General features: G+C 34.3%; 1 protein-coding gene across 2 annotated transcripts in view; it reads left to right on the top strand.

The window, feature by feature from the left end:
• The window catches only part of SEMA3D (semaphorin 3D), a 192,076-nt gene that overhangs the window by 93,398 nt on the left and 77,050 nt on the right, over positions 1–21,628 (top strand). For both annotated transcript variants that reach the window (XM_024250396.3, XM_009243069.4), the window contains one exon: positions 14,034–14,096. In XM_024250396.3, coding sequence (XP_024106164.1) covers positions 14,034–14,096 — 63 coding nt within the window. The remainder of the gene's footprint in view (positions 1–14,033; positions 14,097–21,628) is intronic.

Consider the following 21,628-nt stretch of genomic DNA (forward strand, 5'->3'; position numbering starts at 1 on the left):
AGCATAACTTCCTGCTGTGACTATTTTAAGCAAATCTCTCTTTGGCGATGTTCCATGCATGAAATGTGCTAATATTTTAAAAAGTAAATGTTTATGAAGTATCAATTTATCTTATGATATTATTAAAATAAAGTTATTTGAATACATTATGAAATTAGATGTCTACATAACTGATATTTCTTTATATCTCTATAAAATGTATAATTCATAAGGGGATTATGTATGCAAAGGTAATAATTTATGTTATATAGGTATCCACCATTCCAGTTTATATAAATCACTCTATTGCTAAAGATACTCCACAGTAGCACATAAGTGTCAAAATGTAGTACTTTAGGTTTAGACCCACTTGGTTTTCATTGGCACAGTGCCCCTCGGCAAAGATCCAAACTCTTTTGCGGAGGAAACCACACATGTTGGGACTCTGAGGGGCTGAAGGCTGTCCTTTGTACTCTTTAGGGTTAAAGCAATCTACAACATATAATTGAGTTATCAGTGACTGGTTGGGATTTTTTTTTTCCCTTGGAAAGTTAAAAAAAAATCTGTAGGAAATACTCAATTGAAGTTAGCAAAATTTGTAATGTACGTGAACTTGGAGGGTTTGTACAAACAAAGCTGTGCCTATTGAAAAAAAGGCCATTATCATTCATATTTGCCATGGGTGTTTAGTGTAGAATCACCAGAAATTATAGCAAAATCCTTCAAAAAATTCATTTTGTAATAATTATTTAATAATACCTTTTTACTATCTTTACTCTTGTTTAGACTAGATTTTGAGTCTACTAGAGTGAATAGTGCAGGTATATAATTAGTAAATATTTGACAAATAAATGATTGCAGAGGAAGAAAGTCAAAATTAATTAGATTTTTGGGGAACATTTCCACTATCTAGAAAATAAAAATTAAGTAGACTGAGTTGTTTATTGTTTCTTTGTTTTTTAAATTCTCTGGCATTAAAAGAAGATGGATGAGATTATGACCTTTTGTCTTTTTTGAAAATTTTTTTGAGAGGAAGGACTATTTCCATAGGGGCTTAGACTTAAAAGCAAGTATAAGCACACATTGCAAGGATGTGACACCTCACAACTTAACTATCCCGAAGCTTAACGATTCCAAAATTGGTCCGTAAGGCCTCTCTTCATCTAGGGAATACACATGGACTCCTTCTCTGGGACGGGGTCTGGAAAGATGATGCCCACTGATTTGACAGTCCCTTCCCCCAACACTAGATCAAAATGGAACAATCAGAACCAGAAGTGATCACATTGCAATACAAGGACATGGATCAAGAACTGTATTTACCAGTTACGACACTTTTGTTGTAGGTTGAGTTTCTTCAGAAGCCAACTCTGAGATGAAGATTAGATCATAAGAGAGTGTTCTTGGAATAAGCCCAGTGGGAGGAAAGCTAGGAAGCAGTATTAGGCAAAGGGAGAATTGAGCTGTGACGTAGTCCCAGCAAAAGCCTCAGCTGACAGGCCATGCTGATAATGTGGCAAATATTTCAATATATTTTTCTAGTGTGAGTGATAATACCATTTTTAACTTAGTTTATCCTTTTCTCCTATCTAATCTGTTCACCACAACCGTAAGAGTTATCGTCACAAAATTAAAAGTCTGAATGTGTCTCACTCACTTGTACAACTCTGGCAGTTTTTCTTAAGAACTTGAATAAACTCCAGGCTTCTTAGTATTGACTTCTAAGGTTCTTCCTAGCCCATTTCCACCCTGTTTCCAGTCTCACTGTTAACTATTCATTGTTCCCTCACATGCACTCTATTTTCTGCTTCTCTCTCCCCACCCCTCTCTTTCTCCTTTACTCAAAGCACCCTATTTATTCTTCATAAAATAAATAATTTACTATCAAGTTCTGTGCCTTTTCTAAAACGTCCTGGATTTCACTTTCTTGCTCATTTCACTGCTCTTCATTCTTGAAAGGCTTTATTGAATTATATTCTTTTCACCTTTTGCTCTCCAAGGCTTCACCTCACCCTCGGGAAATTTAAGTGTTCTTCACATTTACTGGAGCATTTTATATATTTATGTCAATGTCAGATGTCCTAGCTGATAGTGTTGTCAGTATTCATTTGTGTCAGTATGTCTTCATCCACATTATACATTCCTTGAATAAGGGGATGATTTTTATGCACTTCTGATTCTCTTTTAGCACACTGCACAATGTCTGATACATAAAATACACTAAGTAGTGTGTTTCTTTAAATTTTGAATTTGTGATTTTGTTAGTTTTCCTTTTTTGAGTAAGAAACCACTATATTACTTTTATCAATTAGGATAGAATAGATAGCTAACAGAATAAAAGACACCTGAATTTGGCTTAAAAATAAGAAAATTTGTTATATAATATGAATATGTTCAGAGTTTGAGTGACTACAAAGATGAAAATATCATCTGCTTAATGATGTTATCAAGGACCCAGTTCTTTCTCTGTTGGCCATTCTTGGGATTGGCATTATCTTTAGGTTGGTAGCAAGATGGCTGCCACAGTTTTCATGGGTCACATCCAGACAAAGAAATATAAATGGAAAAATAGATCATCACTTATATCTCTTTTTTAGGAGCAAAAAAACTTTTGCAAAACCCTCTCTTTCATCTCATTGGCCAGAAATATATTAGTTTCAACTCTCAAATTTGCAAGGAAAGGAGGGTAACTATAAGTTGCTTATATCAATCACCTCAAGTTGAAGGAATATTTAGGAACCAAATACTTTGAATACTACACTTACAGAGAGGGAACAGAAAACAAACTTTCTTTAAAAATTAATTGACTTAGAAGACTGATTTTTTCTTTTTCTATTTAACACAGGTAACCCAAGGGAAACATAAAAGTTTTCTCAGCCAAACAAAAAGAAGTATATATTGCCTATTTGGAAAGACTTATAAAGATTAGCTAGTTCTACAAGAAAATTATCTGAAAGAATTTATGTTTCTTTCAGTAGCTAGCCTTGGAAAGTATTTGTTGCCAGTATTTTTTTCATCTTGTGTAGTAAAAATTGAAAAATCTGCTGATCTTCATAAATAATTATTTTGCTTGTACAAGAGTTTATTTGCCTCTGCAAAAGTTTTCTCTGATTTGTGATTTAATCTCAACTTCATGAAATCTGATCTGCTGCAAATCTCTTTAATTATGGTGAAAACATATAAGTTTTCTCCCTTTAGTATTTTGACTGCTTTGGGGGTGTGACATTGATGAGAAAGAGTGTCTTATAACTTGGTTCAAAGACTTACATAATATGTTATTCTATAGTCATAGTATTTAGCATTATTCACTAAATATTTAATGTACAGAAAACATTTTTTAAAAAATCAAATAACTAAATATGACTTAAGCATCATTTAATATATATCTTAGTGTAATTATACATAAAATAATGCCATTTTTATTGGTTTGGTTTTGTCAGTCTCTGCAGCTGAAACAACTAATATGCATTATAGAAATAAAACTTGGGATACTTTATAAGTGACTGCACTTTGAATATTATTTTCTTTTGCCCCTCTACTTGAGCCAGCATTTCTTTTTCATTTGGTTCAACAAAAATCCATTGAGTATCTATTATTAGCACTAAGCATATTGTAATAGAATATAAAACTCAGATCTTGTCATTGCTCTAATCTTAGTTAGGGAGACAAGGCATAATACAGTTACAAGGAAAGTTAGAAAATTTTAAATGTCCAAAATAATGAGATAGATCACATATGGTAGAAATCCAGAGAGAGGAAAACAACTACATGTTGTTCATGGTTTTGAACTAGTACAAGACGGATGAGTAAAATTTGGATTAATGTTAACTGGTTAATTTAAAATGTTTGCATTTAAATTTGGAACTTGGGGTTTGTTGTTTCCTTGTTGTTCAGTTCGAATGGGGAAAATATGTTTCAGAAATGGAGCAGAAAAGAGTCTACTGTCTATTCTGTATGTAGATTTTTCACTTGATCTTAGCCAAAAGGCGAGAAGTGATTGTACGTAGATTTCTCATAGTTTAAATTAAGGGAGCTGCATTTTCCTGCCCCAGCCCTTAACATCCTACTCTATCTCCCGAGTCAGAGGAAGTATATAAAAGAACTTTAATAGTCCTTCAGAAACGTGGCCAACTGTGAATAGACATTTATAACTATTTATCACTCATTTACAAGTGATGCATTCAAAGCCTGTTCAGTGTAGACATTATAATAATGAATGTGTTTGACATTTGTACAATATGGTTTAAGGACCCATGGTTTCTAAACAAATTATTCGAAACTACGTAGTAACTGTCAGTTTGACTATAAGTGAACATTCTCTACTTCAGCGAGCCTTAAGTAGTCCTAGCAATAATTCATATAAAATCCAGAGCCCTCTCTATGTAAACTTCAGGAATAATGTAAACAAGCTGAAAGTCTTCCCCTCCCTCTTTCTCACTCTTTTTTTTTTTAAATGGAGTCATAGTTGATGGTAAAAAAAATATGCATACTCTCTGTTTGGTTATGTTACTTAGTTGGACTTTTGAGTTAATGAATTGTTGGGATCCTTCCATAAGAAAATGTTACTTATTTTGGAAGCAGTTCAAACCTGCAGGGATGGAACAAGTCTCTAAACTAGGATGCAAGCAAAGGGTCACAAAGAGAATGACGTATGACTAACCAAGCTGAGTACTGTTTTTGTGTCTGTATTATTCAAGCATTTATTTGTTGGCTTTCTTTCTCTCTTTCTCCTTCCTTCCCTTCCTTTCCTCCCTCCCTCCCTCCCTCCCTCCCTTCCTTCCTTCCCTCCTTCCTTCCTTCTTTCCCTCCCTCCCTCTCTCCCTCTCTCTTTCTCTTTCTTTCTCTTTCTCCCCTTCCTTCCTTCCTTCCTCTCTCTCTCTTTCTTTCCTTTTCTCTTTTCCTTTCTTTCTTTCTCTTTCTTCTTTCTTTTTGCATGTAATTGTAAAAATTACTCAGATTACTTGAAATCCATAATGCTACGCCCTTATGTTTGAGCATTTATATTGTGAAAATAACTAACCTAAATGAATTTATAATTTTACATATAATAATTTCCAGTGGAATATTTAAACACACTTCTTTGTCTAACATAAAAAGAGCTTTGTTATTTCCCTTTCTTTAAGGAAGTCTAGAACAAGAGTTTTGATACATGAGGACTCAACACTTGCTTGTTTGATATTAAGTATAAGCAAAAATACTATTATAAATCAGAATGATCTTCTGACTCCAGTTCTATTAACTTACTCTATGGCTGAGTAAGATATTTCTGTCTAATGCTTTAGCTTCTAAGAAGTCTATTACATAGTGGGAAAAGAAAAGAATAAATAACCTTCTCACTTAAAATCAAATTATTTGTAAAACAAAATCATCAGTCTTTTAATTCTTATTTAATACTTGAAATTAAGAAAATATAAACACTTGGAAAGCATGTGGACATCCTAATAAATTAACTTTTGGTATAAGGCACCCTGCTTAGTTTCATGTGATTAATCTCTTTCCATTGCCTGCCGAGCATATGCTGTCTAGTAATCACAGAGCTAAAACAATCGACTCGTTCATGGATGTGCTGGCTCCCTAGCCCGGGTGCTGATGTGCAGGTCCCATCTGGTCACTGTAATGGACTGTCGGGATGTTGTCAGACTGCTCAGACCTCGCCAGAACTCTCACAAGAACTCCTTCTCTGTGTCCAATTCTATGGGAAACTCTGCAGATTGCTTTTCAAAGAATAATTATTGAGCGCTCACCATGCCAGATTCTGTGCCAGGTGCTAAAGGTGGTAGGACGAAAAAGCAATGTTCCTTGACACCGGACATCAGTGCTTACTAAACTCAGTAAGTCATGGATTAGAGGTGTTGAATAGTATTCACTACAAAAGTCTGAAGTCCATCCGCAAGAGTAATTGGACCACAAGTTCTAAATTACTGACCATTTGTGGACTTCTTAGCTTTATTTTAATTTGTATGGTATACTAGCATTTCTCTCCCTTTCATGCAATACATATTTGTAGGTGTTTTTTTGTTTGTTTTATGAGATAGGTTCGCACTCCTGTCACCCAGGCCTGACTGCAGTGATGTGATCTCGGCTTACTGCAGCCTTAACTTCTTGGGCTCAAACAATCCTCTCACCTCAGCCTCCTGAGTAGCTGGGACTACAGGTGCTTGTCACCATGTCCAGCTAACTTTTATTATTATTATTTTTAATAGAGACAGGGTGTTGCCACGTTGCCCAGTCTGGTCTCAAACTTCTGGGCTCATGCAATCTGCCCACCTCACTTGTAATCCCAAAGTGCTAGGATTACAGGGCATGAGCCATGGCACCCGGCCTTGCAATACATATTTATTGAGGTTCTACTATATTCCTGATACTCTTCTAGATGCTGAGAATATAGTGAAAAATAAAACAGGTCAGACATTCGTGCTCATAGTGTCTTCAGGTTGGGAATAGAGAGTTAATGGAGAAAAGGAAACAAAATAGCACTTATTGCGAAGTGTTATGTTAAAAAATGTGTGGTGTTCCTGGGAAACTACTTCAGATTGGTTATTAGAAAAGACCTTTCTGGGGAGATGATAATAAAATTGACAGGTATTTATAAGAAGGGATCATCTAGAAGAGGTCAGATGTATTTTAGGTAGAACAAGCTCTACCTAGAAGATAATAATGAAATATTATTTTAAAAAGCAGCATTAGCTGGCATATACAAAGAAGCTCAAGAAATGTTTACTGCAAGTTTCTTTCAAATTAGTGTTAACTTGGTGGAGATGATTTGTGTTTTAAGGCTGGGCTGCTGAGATTCACACCTACCTAAGGTCACAAACCAAGCGATGATGCAGTAGGGACTCACGTTCACGTGTTCTGATTGCACTGCATTTAATTGATCTTTACACCTGGAAAAAGGTCTCAAACTAAACTTACTTTTGAAAAAGAAAGTGCAAATGGATATGATAAGCAAAAGTGTAGTAGAAGACAGAGATGGTTGGTGGAAGAAGGCTAAAATGCAAGCGAGGCTTCTGAGCTGAGTCGGGAAAAGGGAAAGGGAAAGACAATTGTCACCCAAGGCTTCATGCAGAAAAATCATGGAAAAAGCCACTTTAGACTTTGCCTGGAACTCCATCTTCTGTATTGAAGCACATTTTCTTGGAAAATTTGTAGGCCTGCCCTTATATAAAAATCTAAAACAAAACAAAAATGGAGAATTAAACTTCCCTTCTGTAACAATTTCTATCTAGGCCAGGCCAGTACCCACTGCGCAAGCTTTACCTTTGGCGCTGTTGCTCTTGTTTTGCAACAGGAAAACACCTCCCTCTCCTGGGAACCCAGAGTAACCATTGCTCTTTTAGTTGTTCAAATCCTTGTATCATATAGCATTCAGAGTGACATTTTTTTCTTTAAAGCCATTTAAAAACTTGTATACTGTTTTTTGAAAGAGATGGCCACTATCTCAAGGGTTCTGAATTTTTGTCTTTAATTAGGTTTTATGAACAAGTTTCAACTTCCTTTTGTGTGTCTCATTCAGTTGTTTTGACATCTCTGAATTAGGCCGAGGGGCATTTGACTGACCTTGCACTTGCTAACTTGAGTCAATTAAATTGCTTCTCTAAAGATGAAACAAAGAGCAGATATAATTAGAATTTCCTTTGAATGTTGTTATAAGGTCTTATCATTATTTGAATGTTTCTGTAACTTGCCTAACACTGAATAATTAAAAATTAATTGTCTGACATTTTCACCTTACTAAAAGATAAGTGTTCATTAATTATATAAACCATGAATGAAACAATAATTGTTAGGGATACTGCAATATTTTATGAGTCCCTTCTAAGTATTTTTTCGAAGTGAAGTAAAAATAATATTAAAAGGACAAAAAGTTGTTTTGGATTTTGGACAGAGAAAAGTAAATAAAATCAATATAACTAGATCACAGCTTGTATTTTTAAATTCACACAGTTTCCACTACATTTACATAAAAAATTATTATTAAATCTTTTTAAGAATATGTTTAAACTATAACTTTATGCACAAAGCCTATTTAAGGAGGCACTGAAGACAATATTTATTTCAGTAATATGGTCTCTTTTCAAACTAGCAAGCTATACAACTCTAAAAGAAAATATACAGATATATGTTTAGATAATAATATTTGAGACTTCCAAGGTTAGCATGAAAAAATTAATCCTTTGGAAATGATCAATTGTGAAATACTATAAAGGCAACATAAATATACTAATATGGGTAAATCAGTAAATTATAGAATATGAGGACTGGCTTATGAGACATACTTGTTTTACAGTGTTGACCCATAAACTCTTATTTCCAAGTGAAGAAATTTTATAAATTTATTTACTTCTGTTTGCCAGTTTTCTGTTATCAGCTAGATCTATAAGAATTAGCACTCAAATTAAAACCAATTTGCAAGTATTGTTTAATAGTTGTTCGATTACAAGCTATACCCTGACTAAGTAAGTTGAGAGGAATTCTTAGGTTCTTCTGGATCCACAGAAAAGATCTCCGTTTGATTTCTGATGTCTCCTGCACGTGGGTAGACAGCAATAGTAAGCTCTCTGCATATTTGCAGTCCTTGATATCAAGGCTCTAAGGTCCCAAAGACCACAACCCACCAAAATTATATCCTTAAAATCTGTAGCTGGTGCATCAGCACAAGGTTAGTTAAGAATTAGTGTTTTGTGAGAATATTTCAGAGCAATTAAAATCTGGCCATTAGGCAATGGCATCTCTGTTTCTGGTATGACTCTCTTGGATAAGTGAAGGAAAAATATCTGTGGATGACTTTCTAAGGGACAAATACAGTTGCATCAGCTTTTAGAAACAGGGACATGTGCTTTGTTGGGTGCTGTTTCATGCAACTTTTAATATGTCAGGATACTGTGTGCAAGACGCACTACAGTGAAAGAAGATTTATGTGGCATTTTATTGCTGATAAATTCAAAAGGCAGTAAGAATATTAATAATCACTGTCTCAAAATTGTTCATATTAACTACTGATCCTGAGGGCTGACTTTTAAAGATAATGTGAACATTATATTTTTAACTATATGGTGTGACTTTTGTCTAATAGTGATGCAATCTCAAAGTGTACTGACTAGGCCACTAAAATAATCCAAGGAACACAGGTACCTCTTGGGTTCTTGTACAACAATGCTGGAACTTCAGCCTATAAGTGAAACATATTTATTCTATACCCAATCACCCTATAGTTGACACCTCTATTTTTCCCTTTACGTAACTGTGTGTGTCTCTGTCTTTCTCTCTCTTACTATTTTCCCCCTCCACATGCATCTATACACACACACACACACACACACACACACGGAGAGAGAGAGAAAGAGACTAGAAAAATGTGAAAATAGTGGAATGCTATTATATATGTGCGTGTATTGTACATTATATCTCACATTATATAAACGTTATATATAATATGATATACATACATATAACACTTCAAAAGATTATTGAAAATTTTGCCAATTCTATATAAGAATAAGAGTGGATCTTTAAAAACGATTTTGTCTTGTTTTTTGTGTTTTTAGATTGAATTAAGGGAAATTCTGTCTCTTTAAATTCTTTACCAATTAGGAATAAAAATGAATATTTAAAAAAATCTCTTTATTCTAATGGCTAGGTAGTAGGTAAGAAAAAAAATCCACCACAAATCATAATTAAACTGACATCTTTTCAATAGGACACAGCTATAATGACTATTTTTCCCTTCTAAGTAAATGTTTAGAGTCTAAAAGACAATCAGATATATCATAGGTTGTTTTTGCTTAAGGTAATTCTGTTAGTGATGACTAAACCTTGGCAGCATTGTGTCAAAATAAGCCAATATATAATTTCAATAAATCCTTATTTTTGAAGGTTTTAATTTTACTTTAAGAAGTAAAATTTTCTTTGTGATCCTATCTCAGAATCCCTGTGCTTGTATATAACATTTACTTGCTAATCAAAAAGTCAGTTCTCTGAAGCTTGTAATTAGTTGTATGGCTTCATCAACTAGGATGATGCAACTCAAATTACAATTATGTGACTTATAAGCAATAACTGAAAATGTACAACAAAAACATTAAAGCATCTTTTACAGATTTGTATTCCTTTACAAAGAGAATATATGTGCAATTGCTGTTTTAGTGTCAAGTCCCTGAGACAAAATTAGAGTTGAAACTACCTAACTAAACCAAACTATTATATTAGAGTTGAAACTACTAAGAGCAAGTAATTTAAAACAGAGGATCAAAAGTAGAGACTACTAAAGACACTGTTTACCAGTAAGCGCTCCACAATGCTCCCTGGGCACAGTGGTTTCATCCCATGTACTCTCTTGTCACTCTGTATCTCCCATCCTAACTCAGACCCAAGCACCTCAATTTTATGCCTTGGCTGACATACAGAAGGTCTTTCATAATTATATGTCTAATGAACAAATAGTTAATGAAGAGTAACTACTTGGTGCTAACTTTGAAACCTTTATTTAGATTTCAAAAATGATATGAAGAGTGCTTCCACATTTTGTAATTCTTAGAAGCACTAGTGAATATATTCACATTTAATTTTGGAAGCATCATTTATCTCATAATTTAATTTAACTCAATCACCCAATATGACGATTTGAAGTAAAAAATAAAACCCTGTGATGGTCTTTATTCTTTTTAAGGCTCATTTACTTAATATGAAAGAGTTATATATTTTTTTGTTTCCTACATTATTAATATTTGTATGATATGTAATTTTGAACAAATCTATAGATATTTGCCCTACATGTATTCCTTAAATGTGATTAAACCTGATTATCATCTAAAACAAACAAAAAAAGAACAGGATCTTACATGCTGAAATGATTCAAATATTAATCTGGCAACATAGCAAAGACATGGAATCAACCTAAATGCCCATCAGTGGTAGACTGGATAAAGAAAATGTGGTACATGTACACTATGGAATACTACCCAGCCATAAAAAAAGAAACAGATCATGTCCTTTGCAGAAACATGAATGGAGTTGAAGGCCGTTATCCTTAGCAAACTAACACAGGAACAGAAAGCCAAATACTTATAAAATGGACTTCTATGTGTCCATGTGTTCTCATCACTTATAAGTGGGAGCTAACTGATAAGAATACATGGACACATAGAGAGGGGAACAATACACAGTGGGACCTTTTGGAGGATGGAGGGTGGAAGATGGGAGAGAATCAGAAAAAATAACTGATGTGTACTAGGCTTGATACCGGGGTGAAGAAACAATCTTTACAAGAAATCCCCATGACACAAGTTTACCTGTGTAACAAACCTGAACTTGTACCTCTGGACTTAAAAGTAAAAGTTAAAAAGAAAGAGAAAAAAAAGAAAATATTATTGAAAAAAAAAACCTTTCCTAGGCACAAAGTCTGCATCAATAAATATATTTTGAGTGCATTAAAAATATTAAATCAATTGACAGGTTATGGATAAGTATTCTGTGTACTATTTTCAGTCCAATGACATAAAGTTGTCCTTTGTAAAATCACTGTAATATTGAAGAACCAGCAAGTACAGCATTTCACTTTTGCAAGATAAGAAAGTTCTAGAGATTGGCTGCACAACAATGTAAATATACTTAACATTACTGAATTCTACACTGAAAATTGTTAAAATGGTAAATTTTATGTTATGCGTTTTTAACCAAAATTATAATAATAATAAAATTGGACCAGTGGAGGGGGAAATAGTGAAAGGATGCCTTGAGAGTTCATAACCTCATATCTAAAGCAAAGACTCTGAATTCAAGATGCAATTTTTTTTTTTTTTTTTTTTTTGAGGGAGTCTCGCTCTGTCGCCCAGGCTGGAGTGCAGTGGCGCGATCTCCGCTCACTACAAGCTCCGCCTCCCGGGTTCACGCCATTCTCCTGCCTCAGCCTCCCAAGTAGCTGGGACCACAGGCACCTGCCACCACGCCCGGCTAATTTTTTGTCTTTTTAATAGAGACGGAGTTTCACCGTGTTAGCCAGGGTGGTCTCGATCTCCTGACCTCGTGATCTGCCCGCCTCAGCCTCCCAAAGTGCTGGGATTCCAGGCGTGATGCAATTTTAAAGGAGCACTCAGTCCAGTGTTTTTGCCAGCAATGATGAATAACAAAGGAACAACCAGAACAAAAATAACAAACAAACAACATTTGAAGAAACGTTCCAATTTTGGGCCAGCTGCAGTGTTCCATCTGGATTATTAAGTTATGGCTTCACGATTCTGGGTTTACGACTAACCATTGTCCATTAGTCCATGCATTGCCCATTTTAGTTAATCTATTTGCTAACTTACATTATTCTCTTGTTCTTAATTACGTTGTTAAACACCTGAAAATGCACCCTCAAGCACAAATGCTAGAATCTGGTAAATAACCTGTTTCTTACCTCCAAGTCATCCTTCCCCTCGTTTCCCATTTTGGCTGGCCATTTTTCTAAATCCACCCACCTATACACCTGAAATGTAACCATTTTATTTTAGTTGCTTTTAACTTTGTTCTAAAGCAAGATGTGCAGTTTGCAATTTGAGGAGATATTCTTTTTAGACCTAATAATGAGTTGCTAATTTCCATTCATATTGCTTTTCATTGCTGCAGCTCATTGATATTTGACTGCTGGCTACTATTTAAAGTTGTGTGATAGTAGAACTACAGTGATTCAAACCATTTCTGAATAAATAGCATTTTCTAGTCGTCATTGTGTACCTTATCAAGGTTAGCTCATCACTTGAGCCTCCTGCTGCCTCCACCACCTCCCTATATACATATCTGGATTGTAATTTGTGAATGTTAAGATCTTCTCTAAGTAAACAATCTTGCTCCGGTTTAAAATCTCAATAATTTCATTGTATTTGTCTATTTTGAATGCTGTACTCTCTTCTTTATTTAGAGACATGAAACCCTAAAATTTCACCACAAAGATAATATCGTATAAACATTGATGACTTCTGAATCCTTTGTTAATTCCAGGTTTAACAAGTCTCTTTCAGTGTATTCCCTCAGGATATTTTCTTTTTTTGTCACCTATTAAAATATTTTCTGCTACCATTGGTGAGAAACATAATAAAAGTCTATCCAGAACTCCTGGAGCATATATTATAAGTATTTTAGAGCTTGCTTTTCTTGTTCCTTCTTGCTTATAGCTTAACAGAGAGCATTTCTTTCTGTAAGCTAATGGAGTTACACAACTGCTTAAACTTTATTTTGCAAAAACTTTCTTACAGAATTCCTACAAAAACTTCCTGACAGAATTTAAAAGAAAGAAAGAAAAAAGCCTTGAACTCAAGATCGTGAAGCATAATTGAAAGCTATCAACCAATGAGTTTGGATCCCTTGACTTATGTAATGGTTGAGACCCCCCCAGTTCAAGAGTCAGATGGACTTTGAGTCAGACTGTGGCTCTGCCATAAGTTTTGTGGTCCTTAACACATTATTTAAAGGCTATGTGACTGAGTTTTCTGATCTCAAAATGGGAAGAATAAGTACAGCCATCTCAGAGGGTCATTGTGAAATTTAAATAAAAGGATTCTTGTAAAACAATTAGCTAAGTGGCAGATGCATCTGAGCTCCAAGCATGTTAAATATTGTCAACAAATTCACACTGGTCCTTGGCTTGGAGAAAGAACTTATGCTCTGACAGAGAGTTGTTTCTAACACTTCATGGCACATGTTTATAATGTACTACTACTCTGAGTAAACACAGAAAAACATGGTACATACAGCCTCTTATTTAGGCAAATGCTCATGTGAAATTCTGTTGACATCATGATAAAGCTTATGGACCTCTGAACATAATGTATCTACTGTTACATACATTAAAATAGAAACTAGAAGATTAACAAAAATGGATAGTACTAGACACTTTTCTTTTAGAAATTTTCAGGGTGGCTTTGGGAAATATTTAAATCTCAAATTTCCCACATTGACACTAACAACATGCTTAATACTCATTCTTCAATTTCACACATTCACTCTGTAAGCAGAATTGCAGAGTGTTAGGGTGTTTCAGATATTCAGATTGTAACATACTTTGAAATGTTTTGCAGATTTATTGGCCTGCTGCAAAGGAACGGGTGGAATTATGTAAATTAGCTGGGAAAGATGCCAATGTAAGTATGAAACTTTAACAATTATCTTTGTAAAACTTCTACTGATATGATAGCAAATATTTATATTGGGTTTTATTGAATTAATGGTATTAATGTATTATTTTTCAGACTAAACTAACATATTCTATGTGAATATTAATGTGGAATAAAAAATCTCTATCTTACCAAAAGCCATGATATTATTTATAAAATTTAAGAAATCTAGAAACACTCTACTTTCTAATGTATTAATTCTGAATATTATTTTTGTCACAAAAAAAGATTAGAAACACATTAAAATATTCAAAAATAAGCCATCCAAAAGATTGTAGTTCTAGGAACATGTATTTTTCATTTATGCACACATATTTTGTAAGTGTACAGAAAACCATCAATTATTTTAGCATCACAAACACAGAACTGATACATAATTTCAATTGAGTTGAAATTAAACTTAAAATATTTATAAGAATTCCTTTATGTGGTGACATTATGGAAAGAACAATAAGAATTAGTTAATAATGAATGACAGCATTCTGGCATAAGAACTAGTAATTACTTCCTCTGAAATTTACGTATTAGTAATAATGATTATATAAAATAACTCATAAAAGACAAATAGAGGGTACTAATGAAACTTTTAGTTTAAGCTGCCTTGAAGAGCAGAGAAAACCCTTAGGTATGACTTTTTGTCTCTGGTATGGTCCTATCTGTCTTGATTTCTGCACTGTCCAAGTTGTCCTGCATGCGCATCCCTCTAATCGTGTAACCTGATTTATCTCCAGCAATGAGGGCTATGGCTCTGACTGGCTCCTCTCCTCATCCGAGTGCTCTGATTCAGGCCAGATATTCTGTCTTCTGTCCTGACTTCTTGCATTATGGTAATGGGGAGAATTGCTCTTTTTTTTGGCAAAATAAATCACATTCAAATTGTAACCCAAGATGAAAACAGGTCGTAACCTGGGGCAGAAACATAGACATCTTGAGGCTTCTTTTGCACCATCCTTTAATCGTACCTCTAACCACAATAATGCAGGGGTATTAAGCTGCATATTTAATATGCAGGGGTAAGTCATATTTAATAATAACAAATAGTGTTTGTTATATGAAAGGATGAATAGATTAAAGAATCCTCTATCAATGTGATAGAAATAAAATATGACACATAATGCCTAAGGATGTGAGGGGATGCTCAGAAGGCTAGTAATCTCAGACAACAGGTTAGTTCATTCATTTGTTATTCATTTATTCAAAAAATATTTTTAGAGTTCCTAAATATGTATATGAAACTCATCATATCTGTCCTTATGGAGCTTTCAATCTAATGGGGGATACAGATACTGCTCAAATGATGACTTCTACATAGTAACTACAAAGCAAAATAATTGAAATAAAACAAACTTGTGGTGACCCCTGATTTTATATTCAGTTATTAACATAATTAAATGTTATCCTTTCAGGCATATTTATATTAGCAGAAATATATCAGGGAGTGTCAACATAAAATGCAATGGGAAACAGTTTTTACATTTCGGTCACTAGAAATGAAAGGAGTTAAACTATTCTGTAATGTATTCTTGTCCTCCCATGGCTTTGGTATCTTCATCCAGTTCAATGTTCCAACACCAAACAGGTACCCAGGTCTGCAAAAACACCAATACTTTACTGAACACTCATAGAGAATGAAATGCTTTGGTTATGAGAGTTTTTCAAATTATGTCATTTAATGGACAGTATAAGCATGGCATAACCGGCATGAACATTTTTGTATTTGTGTTTCACCAGTATTGAGTATACGATAAGGAGGCAAGAAGGAAAAGGATGTTTTCAATTTACTCCAGTAAAATGGTTTTCCCATGGAGCAGATCAGGGATAAACAGTCAAGGTCAAACAATCAGTGAAGGTTTAAATTCTGACAGTGCTCTCACTTGGGTATGTTCACTAATTCCAGTTACATAGTAACTTAATTGCCCCTCTTATTAAGTTAAAGCAAGTGGTGATAAACTTTTCTGGAGGTGATATCCTTGACCATGTAGGATGCTGTATATAGAACATATTATTCCAATTCAGTCATAATTGTGAGCTAGTAACCACCTCTAACTTTTAAGCACGTTTGCTGCTAACCCAGGATTAAATATACGAGGAGCTTTTTGCTTTTTGCTGAAGTCTGTAGTTTGATGTTGAATCATGTAGTGATAATTTTTAATTTTTGCCTCATTTTAACTTGTTCCTTTAAAATAATGTTTCATTTTAGAGCTTCTAATAATAGCTAACATTTTTGTAGCAGTTACCATGTTCAAGGAACTGTTTTCAATGCTTTACATTTATAACTTCATTTAATCCTTATGACAACACTATATGCTAGATTTTATTATTAATTTCTATTTTCTGGATGAGAAAACTAAAGCGAAAAATCTTAAATGGCTTGCCCAATATCATGCATCTGGTAAATAGTAAAGCCAGGGATTGAATCCAAAAGTCTTGCTCCAAGGTCTGTGCTCTTACATAACATTATAAAATGTCCATATAAGATCCAAAAACTATATCCTTCAAATTATTTCTCTCTGTAATATCACCAGAACATAGATCCTCATTTTTAACTGCATTACATAGATTTTGGCTGACAGAAAACTGAGACAGCTCTGTGGTTTTATTGACGTCTTTTATTACATTTGGCATTACCCTCTCTCCTTCTTCCTCTCTAGTAATTTCTACCTACTTCCCAAGAGTGTGTTTAGGGTTAACAAGTGTTTGGAAAGACTGTCCCTTTACACAAAGGTACTATGTAACTGCAAAACAGTGAATTATTTACCCTAATGAAAGTTAGCTAATTGGGGTGGGGATAGTAGAAGATGAGGAAACAAAAGAGAACTATTCCACTTTGTTGAACATAGTCCCCAGTTTAATCCAAAGAAGGGTAGAGGTGACAGGAAGATATTTGGTAGTATTTTGCTTCTATTTAGAGGAAAGTTTTTCAAAAGAAAGTAACTAAAGAAATGTCTTTAGTTCTGACTATATAATTGTGGGTTAAACAGCTTACTCCAAGCAAAAGAAACCACAGGGTGAGGGTAGCCTGGGCTCTGTTTGTCAGCTTAACCACAGAGGGGCACAGCCTGTCCACACAGACATTACACAGAGTTAAAGCGTCTTCCGGAACTTCAGTTCTTTGATTATATCTTTCCTTCCTTCCTTCCTTCCTTCCTTCCTTCCTTCTTTCCTTCCTTCGTTCCTTCTTTCCTTCCTTCCTTCCTTCCCTCCTTCCTTCTTTCCTTCCTTCCTCTCACTTTCTTTTTTTCTTCCTTTCTTTCTCTCAAGAAAGTCTAAAACTAAAATAGAATGTTCATTGTAGAAAGTTTGCAAATTATATACAAGCAAAAAAAGAAAAACAAGTCATTTATAAATAACTCTCCCCCATGAACACTAACCAGAGATAACTGGTGACATTTTGATGTTTATTTTTCTATCTTATCTATTTACTAATTTTCAGTATGAAATCATTGTATACATAGTCACTTAAAACACTTATTTTTTTTTTTTACTTCACAGACTGCCATGAGCATTTTCCCATGTCATTAAATTCTTTTTTATAACACTACTTTTAATAGTTACACTGCATTTCTTTATGTATTATTTCATCAATCCCCTATTGTTAGAAGTTTGGTATATAGCCAGTTTTACTATTGAAAATGACACTGTACATGAAAAAAGTTTATGTAAATATTGTGAATATCTTTGATTATTTAGTAGACTTTTACTAGTTAAGGACATAAAAATTTGTATAAACATATTGCCAAATTGCCCTTCAGAAAGTTTATGCCTCATATGCTCTTACCAGCAGTATGTGATCAAGGGAGGGTGTATTTACCTATTATACCATTGTTAATATTGGATACAACATACATTTAATGCTGAATACAAATGCATATGAATGAATAAAATATGTATATTTATTCTTTGCCAATAAAAAGAAAATGATTTTTGCTGTTTTAGCTTGAAATTTTTTCATTACTCTAAACACTAAACATCTTATATGATTGCAAAATAAAATTTTTAAATAGCATATCCCTGCGGCCCGTATTTTTTTAATTTTCCTGTTTGCCTTTTTCGTGCTGATTATTTACAGACTTATAAAACATATGTATATATATATACATGTATAGGTAGACATATTTATATAACATAAATATGTATAGAGTATACATACAGTATAATACCTTGTGTTCCACTCGTGAAAAACATATTCTTTATCACTTTATCAGTTACCTTATTTGATGTATAGACTTTATTTAAATAGTCATTTCTTTTTCTTTAAAATGTTTTCTTTTGCACTTTTACTATAACTGATTATTGCTCTGTAGAAATCTTCACCGTTAGATCTCCCATTTTTAAGATATAAATGTGATATATGAGTTTTTCTGTTTTTATTTTGAAGTATTAACAATCTATTAAAATATTTTAAAGATTTTTTTTTTTTTTGAGACGGAGTCTCACTCTGTTGCCCAGGCTGGAGTGCAGTGGCGCAATCTCAGCTCACTGCAACCTCTGCTACCCGGGTTCAAGCGACTCTCCTGCCTCAGCCTCCTGAGTAGCTGGGATTACAGGCAACTGCTACAGCACCCAGCTATTTTTTTTTTCTCTGTATTTTTGTATTTTTAGTAGAGAAAATTCACTATCTTGGCCAGGTTGGTCTTGAACTCCTGACCTCATGATCCACCCACCTCGGCCTCCCAAAGTGTTGGGATTACAGGCGTGAGCCACTGCGCACGGCCCTATTTTAAAGATTTTAAGACCTGAACTGATCTCTGCATCCTGGATCCTGTCTGAGAACTTCTAGACAAGCCTAACATGTAGCACAGAGACAGAGATAGGTGAAAAGTCAAAAAATGTTTGATGATCACAATATTCTGCAACACACATTAAAAATAAAACCAGATAAGATTCCAAAATCATTAGTATCATCTAATATTTAACATAAATTAATTAAAATTAGCTATTGTAATTCAGTTATCAGAATAGATATAAAGCTGTTTTGGATTTTATTGGACCCTACATATGTCTTGAGAATTACAAGTACTTCTATTTTCCTATTATCTTTCCAGGTATCTGGGGAGAAACTAAAATTCTAAGTGTTAATGCATAGACTAATGTATTTTTGCTTTTTTTCTCTCCAAGTATGAATTCAGTTTTATACTTGTCTATTTAGTTATTTATATATGTATGAATATATATGAGAGATGAAATATTGAAACATCTAATATTACTTAAGATAATTAAAAAGTTGATGTTTGCTTTGGTTCTTTCTCTCTTCTCCTCCCCCTCTTCCCTTTCTCTTTCTCTTCCAGTGGGGGTAGGGTAGGGCCTATGGAATCCATGTAGGAAGGAGGAATAAAGGAAGGAAGGAGAAATTCAATACTTTTCCTAAGTTGAATATATTACTCCCTGGATTGTTTGGTCACGTGCAATGATTGACATTGTGGGCAATAGCTGACAAATTAGCTTTCAGGGAAAGTTACAAAGGCTGCTTCTCAAAGTTATCTTTCTTCATGCCTCACAGAATTACACTACCACTGATAGCCTTGCAGGTCACTAAGTGAATTAAATCAAGTTAATTATTGATCATGCTATTTAAACAAATCTTTGAAACTTTGTGTATAAGAATAAAACAACACAGGATTTCTGAGACTTAAAAAATGAAGTTATGAATTGAAAGGGAAGTCATTGTAAAGTTTTTTCGCAACAAGGATTGTTTGGCTTAAATGTCAACCTCAGAAAAAATTTAAAGTGGGAGACCTTATCTTTTACGATCTCTGTTCACAGGTTTCTTTTGCCCAGGCAGCCAAGGCCTTTCTATTGCCTCTAGGCTGCTTAGAGAACTATCCTCTCTCAATTTCCCTACAGAAAACTTTGACTGAGCACAACTGACATTTTTGTAAACTGTGTCAGATAATTAAAGATTTACACATACTTTTTTGCTTATTCCATGTCAGCCCAATCAGACAGAAGGGAGGAATTTCATAAATTAATCTGAGGTATGCCTTGTCAAGTCAGGAAATTGGCATATTAGGCTACTTTCTAGGACTAGCACCATTTTAATAAAGTACTCCTAGAAAAGTGAAAGGAAATAAAATACTTTAGGTGTGATTCAGAGGTTTTTTTTTTTTTTAATAATCACCAAAATTATATCCCCACTGTGTATAAAATGTTGCCCTGGACCATATTTGTCTTTATAAACAGTGCTGCATCACTGGTAGCTTCTAATCTGTTTGACTCCATAATTTAAAATCTGGAAAGGGAGTTATATTTCTTTATCCAAATATTTATTTCAGATTCTTGCAAAATTACTTTCTAAATTCTAACTGAGCTTTTGAAAAAATGATGAACTAATTGGTGGTGAGTCAGTCCTCCCTCACTCCAGCCATATGATTTTACTCTTCCCTGCCCTGCATACTCTCCCCTATGCACTAATGTCTTTGTGCAGGAAAAACCAAGGAATAAAAGTCTTTTCAAAAAGTGAGCATGAGTGAGCAAAGGCTGGATTATAAAACCTCCTACTCTAGCCATGAGGTCATCAATAAAATTTACCTGGTGATCATGTACATTTTCATACTTTTATCTTATCTTTTCTCATATTACTTTGTCTTCATTGTTTGTTCGAAACTATTAGTATTGGCCTGCCACGGTGGCTCATGCCTGTAATCCTAGCACTTTGGAAGGCCAAGAAGAGAGGACTGCTTGAGGCCAGGAGTTCCAGACCAGACTAGGTAACAAAGTGAGACCCTGTCTCTACAAAAAAAACCACAAAATTTATCCGGGAGTTGATGACTTGCACCTGTGGTTCCAGCTACTCAACAGGCTGAGGCTGAAGAATTGCTTGGGCCTGGGAAGCAGAGGCTGCAGTTAGCCGAGATCGCGCCACTACTCCAGCAGCCTGTCTCAAAACAAACAAACAAACAAACAAACAAAAAATATATATATATGTATGTATGTATAGGCCAGTTGAAACATTGTACCTCAGATCTTCAGATCTGTAGACATAGCTATTCACTTTAAAATCAGAGCAACCACTAGGATATTAGTATTTTGTATAGCTCAAAATCAGGGTAAGGAATAAACAAGTATTAAATTTATATTATTTCACTTAATCTACATAACAGCCATAACAATCCTATCATTAAGTCATTGTCTGCCTTTTTAAAAAAATTTATTTCATTCTAAGAACCACCCTATCAGTTAGGTTATTGTCTATTGTTGGGTTTTTTATTTGTTTGTTTGTTTTTTAATATATTCCTCCTAGGAACCCCAAAAGCAACAGTGGATCATTAGGTCCATGCCTGACTGGTGAGTAACCTATGGCCACTTGGGCAGAAAGAAACTGGACTTTTTCTATGCAATCCAGTGGTTTCTCAAGTTACCAACTTCCTTAATAACCCAACACTTGCCTGTCTCCTGGGTAAAGCCAGCCTAGAATAAAAGTCTGCTCCAGCCCAGTGTTTACTTAGGTGTCTTTGCCAAGAATCATGAAGCCATGGTTAAGAAATTGCATTTAACAATTA

This window comes from Pongo abelii, chromosome 6 (genome assembly GCF_028885655.2).
Source record: "Pongo abelii isolate AG06213 chromosome 6, NHGRI_mPonAbe1-v2.0_pri, whole genome shotgun sequence".
In the NCBI taxonomy this organism is placed as follows: Eukaryota; Metazoa; Chordata; class Mammalia; order Primates; family Hominidae; genus Pongo; species Pongo abelii.